The 10398-nt window shown below is 34.9% G+C and overlaps 1 protein-coding gene across 1 annotated transcript; it reads left to right on the plus strand.

Annotated features, from left to right (window-relative positions):
* Positions 1–132: 132 nt before the first annotated feature.
* LOC121375351 (BRISC and BRCA1-A complex member 1-like) lies at positions 133–10004 on the plus strand. Its single transcript, XM_041502766.1, has 7 exons — positions 133–429; positions 1823–1881; positions 2434–2554; positions 3245–3351; positions 6495–6618; positions 7949–8035; positions 9553–10004. Exons 1-7 carry the CDS (start codon positions 220–222, stop codon positions 9733–9735), a joined length of 891 nt encoding a protein of 296 aa, XP_041358700.1. The 5' UTR covers positions 133–219; the 3' UTR covers positions 9736–10004.
* Positions 10005–10398: the final 394 nt, after the last annotated feature.

The raw sequence follows: 10398 nt of genomic DNA on the forward strand, positions 1-10398 counted from the left end.
TATATGAATCATATGATGTGAAAACTGTTTTTGTTTTCTTTATACTTAATGTAATAATTTAAAACAAATTATTTAAATTTTGTTTCGAGATTAAATATCCAAGGGCAATAATCCAGTAATAATTTCCGGAAATTGCATTTGTTGAGTAATGTTTATATTTTAAATTATATTTCTCACATTTAATATTAGTTAAACGTAATATTTATCTTTATTTTAAACATGGATGGTATGCCAAGAAGCACTTCCCCAAGTGCAAATGCCGTGCGCTACAAACAAAACACAGCAGCATCAAATGAACAGGATATAGGCAACCTGTCAAACCAGGAAAGAACTGTCATCCGCGGGGCGGATGATGAGGATGAAACGATGACAGATGAACAAGATATTTACGAACTGCCATGTCCAAGAGTTAACTGCCCAGAAAAAATAGTAATTTAACCTTGTCTTTTATCGTACGGGATCATCCGTAAAGTTAGTTCACCAAGATAAACCTCGCGTGCAAGCACAAACAGCGAGGTTTATCCTGTCTAGGCATTCCGCCATTAGCAGCTTCTGGACAACGGTTACGAGGAATTTTGCTCGGAACGAAATTGCGGTCAAAATAACGATTACCATCACATTTCCACACCCTAATCATATATTGTGATCTATTTCGAGCTCACTGAGACCAAGAAATACTTACTTTGAAACAATCTTCACTTTAAATTAAAGGAAATAAAGTCCGACTTTACTGAGCGGATTCTAGCAGCCACTTTCTAGCAGACAATTACGCTGGCAGACAATTTCAGCTGACACGCATGGCGACGTTCTAAACACCGGACTCATACGCTTTTCAAACACACCGATATGCTAATTATTAGTATTCACTATAACTTAAGAATTTCAGAGTTTAAAAGAGTATCTTTATATAAAAAAACACACAAAATCAAAATAACAACCAAGACTCATTTTTATGTCTTAAAAGGTCTTCGAAAGGAGTATGAGTCCGGTGTTTAGAACGTCGCCATGCGTGTCAGCTGAAATTGTCTGCCAACGAATCTTCCGGTGGACGAATTGTCTGTGGACGAACTGTCCAGTGGACGAACCGTCTGGAAAGCTTTTGAGGATGTTTAAAAAAAAAAAAAAAGGAAATTCAACATATTTCTTTCTTGTTTTCCAGTATGTGAAACATTACTGTTGCCTCTTTATCATTTATATTTTTAATCTTTTTTTATTCTTTAATAAAAAGTGTATGATGGCATTAACCCACTCTCACTAAATTCACTATATGCATGCTTATGAAAATGTTAACAACCATGAACATGGATTTATTGTTGACTACACACGATGATTGCTCTTGTAATCATCTATGGTTGTGTTAGATAAAACATTGTTGAGAAAGCCTTGATTTATTTATTTTTAATATTGAAATAGAACACAAAATGAAACATAACATCTACATTTACTTTTTGAATACACTTTTATTAGATGATATGTTGTGAGGTTTTTTTTTTTTTTAAACATAAAAATAATTAAAGTTTCTGCTTTCACAATTTTGTTTAAAAGACCCAGTTCTCTGTAAAATTCAATCATTTGAGATCCCTGTATGTCATGTTGTCAATTTGAAACAAAAGACTTGAAAAGTTAATCATGAATTATACACAAATTTATTTTTAAAAGTATGGTTTAAAATTGTATCTTTTGAGTATATGTTACACAACCATATATATATATATGATATATATATACAAGCTGTTGTGGGAGATGAATTTTACAAATGTATTTTACAATAAATATAGTTAGTTTAATTCTTATATGCTTAATATTTGTGCTGTATTTTCAGATTTTTTGTATGGACCTTAGTGCAGAAATGAATAACATGACCTTCAGATCCAGAGCAGGGTATGTTACTGGTCTATTGTTTATAAAGTTTGTTTTGTTTAACGACACCATTAGAGCACATTGATTTATTAATCATCAGCTATTGGATGTCAAACATATGGTAAAGCTGCTACATTTTTCCATTAGTAGCAAGGGATCTTTTATATGCACCATACCACAGATTCTAAACCACATTCTAAATACAGAAATGAAAGTTTTTCAGATTTTTAATCATCTGTATTGTGTTTCTGGTATTATCACTGTTTGTCAGATATTTTCCATATTCTCTGTCCAAAACGTATGATATGGTTTCGACTGATGCCTTGCATACATTCTGAATTGGAGTCCCCATTTTAGACCATTGTACAACCCTAAGTATTGAGTCAATCTTAGTACCCGACCACCAATATTAAAATTTTAGGATTTTTTTTTCGTAACTTACTTTCATATCTGTAAATATCTAACATCTAATCGTCACCAGTTAAACAGTGCTGGGGTATCTTTAAACATGCCTTTTAACATATATTTTGCTGTTCTGAATGCATTATTAAGGTCTCATGTTTATTGTTTCAGAGACAAGTGCTGTGCACTGAACTTGGTGAAAAGAGCAATGACCATATTTATGCAGAGTAAATTGAGACTGGATCACAACCACGAGTTTGCACTGGTCATTCTGCAGGATGGTGCTATCTGGGTAAGGCTACATGCTCGCAGTGAATACCATCTGGTATGTTTAATCAGTGATTAACAAATGGTTGCCATGTTGCAACAAGTGTTTGTTTTTTTTCTCTCATTATATATACATGGTCCGTAACAATTTATCCCATGCAATATAACTGTAAATAAAAATGTTATGAGTGTGTAGTTAATTAAACATTCTTCTCTCCTTTTGGATGGTTTCTAGTCTAGTTGCTACAGGCTTATCTGACATAGCCACAATGCGGCTAACATTACCATACATGAAGCCACAGTGTTGCTACTGTAACCCATAAACTGTCCATCCCTTTTGATATGGGTGAGATGTAGCTCAGTGGATGAATGGTTGCCTGATCTGTGAATGACAAACTACTAATCAAAGTATGTTAGACACAAACAGCTATAGTTTAAAATATCATTAAACAAATATTCAAATATGTTGACAGTAAAAATAACCACATATCCAGGACCGTAGCTTGGACTTTTTGTTTGGGGATGCAACGGAGTAGTTAATAGTCTAAAACTCCTTAAATGGAAGAGAATTTTCTTTATGTTTCTATAATTCCCCCCCCCCCCCCCCCCCCCCCCCCCCCCCCCCAACTAGCTACGGCCCTGATGGCCATAAAAAAAATGTCATAAGAAAGACTATCTTGTTTTGTAACATGTTTGTTGTTGTTTTATTCTGCAGACACATGACTTCACCAGACACCCAAAGGAGATTATTAACTCACTGGATGACCAGAATGGGTGCACAGAATCTGAAGCATTTGATTTATCGGCCATATTTCAAACTGTGTATGTATAATTGCTTTATTGTACAATGTATGAAGTTTGTTGTACATTTTCACATTTTTCATAACCATATTGTTTGATGAAAAATCATAGGTCTTGTGAATAAACCTCAATGCAAATATTACTGCTGGCTAGGAGCAGACATTTTGTATCTTTCCAACTGTTCACACCGAAGTGACATCATCTCCTGTATTACATTAACCAAAAAGCAAATAAACAATGTAATTTAAGGCAAGGTGTTTTGCTTTGATCAACATATCTTCACTGTGTCATTGTCTCTATGGTAAAACTGGCATCCTCTTGTAAAACAGCATAAATTCCTAGTTAATTTAATCAAGTATTTAACCAAATATAATGTATAACCAATTTTTTTTCTTATTTTCAAGGTTTGACAACACAAAGGTTACATCGTTTTAATTTTTAGTGTTTAGCATATTGATAATCAGCATTAAAAGCTTCAAGTCAGCTTCCAGTTGCATGATATCGCTGCTGTTTAAACTTAAACAATAGAGCACTCAATTGCAATTGAGAAATATTGTATGTCATATGCTATTAGTGAAACAACTGATCAGACTTTAATTTATATAAAGCCAATTAAAGATTTGAGCGAGAAGTTTTCTTAGTCAGACTGTGTAGTGTTTAATTTGAGCTTGAACACATTTCATTCATAGTCGTATAGAAAGTTGGTTCAATATACCAGCATAGTGCACATCCCAGTATGAACGTATTATACTGTACGGAATATAATAACTTGTACTTCCCTTGTAGTTTTTGTGATTTGCCCATGTTAGTAAATAAAATACTGTGGTAAATTGTTTGTTTATTAATTATTATGGGGATCACAATTGATATTTTTTATGGAATTTGTTGATATTTTTAAGGTTTTATATTTTTGAGGCTGCCTACTTACCCTCGAAAGCCACCCCATGAAAATAAAAATTCATGAAATTTTCTGGTTATACAGCATTGCTGTTTGTATTAACAGGACAAAATTTGGTTTTGGTATTTCACCATAGTGATAACAATGCAGTGAAGACATGCTGATCAAAATGAAATGCCTTGCCTTAAAGGGACACACCCTAGTTACGGCTAGTTGTTAACCATTACAGCGGTTTTCGCTATTAAACCCATTTTTTCACAAATAAAATTGCACTCTACTTACCGTTTATTATTTAGAATATACATTTCCATTCACCTGAAGTGTTTTTTGGTAATCCTGGTAATCCTGGTGTTTGTAATACCACAAAATGCATTTTTCGTATTTCTGAAAAACTCACGTGCGTCTGAGAAAAAAACGTTGAGCAGACAAGGTCTAATCTATTTTTAGAGGGGATATTTCCATTTCAATGTCACAGATGTTGGTATACCACGTGACTGTTATCATTTTGGTTCGGTTTGTTTTCTCGTGCACGGTTCGCGCAATCAACATCCGATTTGTTGTTCATTTGTGAGATTTTTCTTCACAGTTCGTGAACATTTTCAGTAACAATAAAGTGCAGACAAGTAAGTATCTCAATACAAAACGTTACAAACCCTTAAAACCAATAATTTTGCTAAGTCCTACGATATCTGGAGAGGGGATACAACCAGGACAGAACAGTTGGAACATTTCCAGGAGAGGTGAAAAGAAAGCACCCCAAGTCTGTGAAATTTGTCGTGACGTAGGCATTGTTGTGCTTCGAGCGACATCTATTGGTGACATCAGAATACAAACTTTCAAAATTATTTCAAGCAATTGGGACATGGGGATTCCCATGGTATTTATCGATATAAAAGCTGCTTTTTCACTCCATTTGATAAAAATGTGATCTAAATGTGTTACAGGTTTGTAGATTAACCAAATTATAATTTATTTTCGCTGGATGGAACTAGGGTGTGCGGCTTTAATTTACCGTATCTGTTTTCTGTACATACAGTTAGAAGTTAACACAATACTGGTCATTATGTCACTTTCAGTCAGTCTGGATTGGATCGAGTCAGCCAGCTCCTGTTAGCAAAAAATTTTTTTTTTATTAATTCTAAAATGTTGTTATTTGATAAACTATTGATAAGTAATGGTGTATCAGGTATATACTGTATATCCTGAAATTAATGCAATCATAATATTAATGCGAAAAATGCAAGTTTGTGCTATTCACATTAATAATATGACACATTTGTTTTATGTTTTGTCTGTGTGTCCCACGTTATTAAAAAAAAAGAAAGATTAAAATTCTAATATATTTATACAATACAACTGGAAAACAATTCATCGTAGGCGAGACAGACTAATTGTCCAATAGTCCAGCAAGATGCCAGCCATGTGTGATGATTGCTGGGTCTTTGGCCATCCTGTCAAAAGCTGACATGATTCATTGTGCTTGAATGGGTTTTAGCACGTTAATCCGGAGGTCGACTGTTTCTTTGTTTTCACTGTTAAGGTTGCTGTAACTTTGTCGGCATACTACTTTGTAAATTGTTCTTTCATTATGACTTTGAAATCACTGTTCACAAATAAGGAAGATACAGTTGTAATGGTAGGTCTACATGTATGTTAATGTTTAGCCAGATTTAGGTAACTATGCACGTTACATAAATTAGTAAAAAGCAAAAATATGCTTTGAGTTGATCTAAAAAAAAAACCCACTAGGGACTAAACAGGTTAATTGATGTGTACACAGACAGGTTAGTGAGTTGATCTCATTGAAGATGCCTGTAACTCGGATTTAACTGGAAAGTACACAGACTTGGGTTGTTAGAAAAGTAATATTTCAAAGGGAGGTGTAGTGTCTTGGAACTTATAGTGAACATTGTGGTCTGTCCCGGTACTCATATAAGACACGCATGCATGGGGGGGGGGGGGGAGAATCTGCCCAAGTTGCGCTGCCTCCATGTTTACGTTATATATATGAGTGTTTTTCAACATGATAAATGTTGTGTTTAAATACCAAAACATGTTCCTATATGTAGACAGGACACTATAGGAGGCCACTCGCATTAATTTCATATCACATTTTAGTCTTCCACAAGTTTAGGAACGCATTAATTTCAGGATCCACAGTATATCTTTCCAACACATTAGGTTCATATTTCATGAAATTGTCCCTTTAATAACAAATGACGAAAAAACATCATATTAAAATATTGCCGTCTGTTTTTCTTTACAGAAAAGACCACGTTGTTCTTCCAGTTGTGACTGGAGACCAGAGCATTTTACCCCCGCCATACATTGTTCGTGTCATTCTCATATATGGACGGTCATTTTGCTGTCCATACTTTACGGAGAGAGAGGTAGGAGCTTAGGTGTATTTTTGTGCAATTGACTATTGCTGTTTGTTTAATAAACTTTTACAGTTTGTGTAATCAACTCTTACAGTTGGTTTGCAGTCAATTCTTACAGTTTGTGTAATCAGCTCTTATAGTTTGAGTGATCATCTGTTAGTTGCATAATCAAATCTTAAAGTTTTTGTTATCCATTCTGTGCAGTCTGTGCACTCTGTCCCACATATAGCTTTTCAGATGTTTTTTCCACAATGCAATGAGCTGAAATTTTGTGTTTAGCTTTTATCATTTACTGGTTCAGTTCAAGTTTGACTTTTATGGCGATTTACCCATTTTTGACAGAGTTTTGGTCCTTGAACTTAGGAGATACGAAAATGTGTTTTCCTGATGTTTTTTCACAATGCCTTGAGATATTAAGCAGAAGTGTGATCAATTTTTGACAGAGTTATGGCCCTTAAACCTAGGAGATACAAAAATATTTTGGCTCTGGTAAGGGACATGTATTGCTTTAGCAGTACTCTCAGAATGTTCATTTTTATACAGTTGTTGACTAAAACATTGTGGGCCGAATTTACAAAACCTGTTTATGTCTTACACGCGTGTAACTACATACATTTATAACGCTTAAACACATGCATCTAAGAAAAACAGGCTTCGTAAATTCGGCCCTTTGTTTCTTTTTGAAGCTTGAAATCATGAGATATATTATTAACTCATGAACTTTCAAATGTTGGATCACTATGTTCGTTTGAAACTAAATACATACATCTCTTAAACTGGAATTATATTTATTTTTATCAATTGCCCCTCATAGTGTTTGTATCCATAGATAGATGTAATTCTTCCTTTTCCATTAACATGAATACATGTATTGTATTGTATTACAGGCCATAGGATTTCAAATGTCATGGGAAACACTTTTTCGGTTCCCATCGGAAACTGTTTTTAAAAAATAATTATATATATACAGGGGCGGATCCAGAAAATCCATTTAGGGGGGCCCCATTGACTTGAGGCGAAATGCCAAGGGAACTTTGGGGGAGGTTTGGAGGGGTATCATTAAATTTTTTTAAAATTAATATATAATAAATTATATAACTGTCGCACATTTAGGGGGAGCCAGGCCCCTGGGGCCTCCCCCTAGATCCACCTCTGATATACATGTATATTATTTTTGTTGACTAGTCATACTCGATATGATAATCATGGGAAACAAAATTTCAGTTCCGTGATTTTTCGAAATGCTACCGACAAGGTACCAGAAGCAGTCATTTCCGTTAAATCCTAGGACCTGTTATAAGTACCATTGTGTTGTTGAGTTACTCCTTGTTTATTTCAGAGTGAAAAACTGCTCGAGTCTTCTCCCTATTTCTTTATCGATGCACTATATGTGCATGAACCAGTTTCCGGGGAAAATCGATGCGAGGTACCATATGTTTATTGTATCTTGTTTGTTTTCTATAGCATGGAGTCTTGTTCCATTTTTAAAATATGCAGATTTCATTTATTCACAGTCACTATAGTGATATGTTAGTTGTCAAGTGACTTAATAGTTAACTCTGCTGTTTAATTTTTTGACATTTTGTTATGTAGGGTGCAATGTTGTCCGGTGGTATAGCACTCGGTTGATACGCAGTCAGTCTGGGATCATCGGTGGGACCATTGGACCATTTCTCGTTCCTGTCAGTGCACCACAACTGGTATATCAAAGGCTGTGGTATGTGCTATCCTGTCTGTGGGATGGTGCATATAAAAGATCCCTTAAAGGGACACACCCTAGTTACGTTTATTTGTTAACCATTATGGCGTTGTTTTTCGCTATTAAACCCCATTTTTCACAAATAAAATTGCACTTTACTTACATTTTATTATCTAGAATACACATTTCCATTCACCTGAAGTGCTTTTTGGTAATCCTGATGTTTGTAAAACCACGAAATGCATTTTTTCACAAAACGTGTTGTCGAGAAAAAACCGTTAAGCAAGCGAGGTCCAATCTATTTTTAATGTCACAGACGTTGGTATATCACGTGACCGTTATCATTTTGGTTCGGTTTGTTTTCTCATGCACGGTTCGCGCAATCAACATCCGATTTGTTGTTTATTTGTAAGATTTTTCTTCACAGTTCGTGAACATTTTCAGTAACAATAAAGTTCAGACAAGTAAGTGTCTCAATACAAAACGTTACAAACCCTTAAAACCAATAATTTTGCTAAGTCTTACGATATCTGGAGAGGGGATACAACCAGGACAGAACAGTTGGAACATGTCCAGGAGAGGTGAAACGAACGCACCCCAAGTCTGTGAAATTAGTCGTGACGTAGGCATTGTTGTGCTTCTACCGGTGACATCAGAATACTAACTTTCAAAATTATTTCAAGCAATTGGGACATGGGGATTCCCATGGTATTTATCGATATAAAACCTGCTTTTTCACTCCATTTGATAAAAACGTGATCTAAGTGTGTTACAGGTTTGTAAATTAACCAAATTATAATTTATTTTCGCTGGATGGAACTAGGGTGTGCGGCTTTAACCAATGATTAATAAATCAATGTGCTCTAGTGGTGTTATTAAACAAAACAAACTTTAATATGTTTTTATGTTTATTAATGCCAGACACAACTTAAGCTTAATGCACTCACACTGTTTGTATTAAGGTATCAATAAACATTTATTATTCACTATGTTTTGACACAGCTTGCAAAAGTCCAGGCTCTAATATGGAAAAGCCATACAAAGTGTATGCTTGTGACAGTTGAGTCATCTTGTAAAGGTTTTCAAGCAGGTCGCCCAGGTGTCATTTTAACTGCAAACCTAACACACTTGAGGTTAAGCCAACCATGTAAGACATGTTGTCACCATTCAAGATTCGTTATTGTTGTATCATAAATTACTATTTTTAAATTTTGTAATTTTGTTTCTTCTTCTGTTTTTAACAGGAAATTTTCAACACCCTGTGTGATCTTGATGTCAAAGACCTGTCGTATATTTTCGACACATCCCGAAACCAAACCAAGATTTATGACTACATGGCTCAGTTGCTTGCACATCCTTTACAAAGGCCGCAACAAAAAGATGCTTTTTACAAAATTGAAGTTTCCCTTCAAGAGGAACCAAGATAACATGAGACAGTCAATGTAGTCTTAGATGAAACGCAGTACATTTTTACAAAACGCCAATCGGAAAATGGGTCGACTGAGGGGGTTCGATTCTAAGACAAGAGCTCCTTAGGTGAGAGCTCTACTACCTGAGCTAGATCCTGCCCCCTTTGTACTGGCCACATTCATGTAAAGTTTGCCATTACATTGTGGAATTTTATTGATTTTAAATAGTTGACTTAAAAACAAAAACATCCAAATTACTTTATGCTGATTAAACAAATCAAATATGACCTGTTAACTACGAGATATGTTCTTTCTGTTGTGTTAAGACATGTCAGCACTATTAATGTATCTGCACGAATAAATATCAAAGCATGACAAATCACATACAGGGCTTGAAATAGGAAGTAAAATATGGCCTCCTGTTATTGTTTATAAAATAGCAGGCCAAAAGAAATATGATCCACTTAGAAAGAAAAAAAATGTTTGCTGGGGGGAAAAGATAGCATGGAGTGAGTGGAGGGTTTGGGATTGTGTGTGGAAAATCAGGACTTTTGAGATGTATTTTAGATCATTATAAAATTAAAATATAACAAGTTTAGCCTCAGCTAAATGGAAGATGAGATGATCATACACACAGCTGTTTCTTGGAAAATGACCTGTGATTTATGGGGGGTAATTTTA

This window comes from Gigantopelta aegis, chromosome 6 (assembly GCF_016097555.1).
Source record: "Gigantopelta aegis isolate Gae_Host chromosome 6, Gae_host_genome, whole genome shotgun sequence".
Lineage (NCBI taxonomy): Eukaryota > Metazoa > Mollusca > Gastropoda > Neomphalida > Peltospiridae > Gigantopelta > Gigantopelta aegis.

What these genes read in the sequence shown, in the direction of transcription:
- LOC121375351 (XM_041502766.1), top strand. Translation starts at nt 220, where the DNA reads ATGGATGGTATGCCAAGAAGCACTTCCCCAAGTGCAAATGCCGTGCGC. An exon ending in CATACTTTACGGAGAGAGAG is followed by an intron (nt 6,619 to 7,948) that starts GTAGGAGCTTAG and finishes TGTTTATTTCAG; the next exon opens with AGTGAAAAACTGCTCGAGTC. An exon ending in CCGGGGAAAATCGATGCGAG is followed by an intron (nt 8,036 to 9,552) that starts GTACCATATGTT and finishes TGTTTTTAACAG; the next exon opens with GAAATTTTCAACACCCTGTG.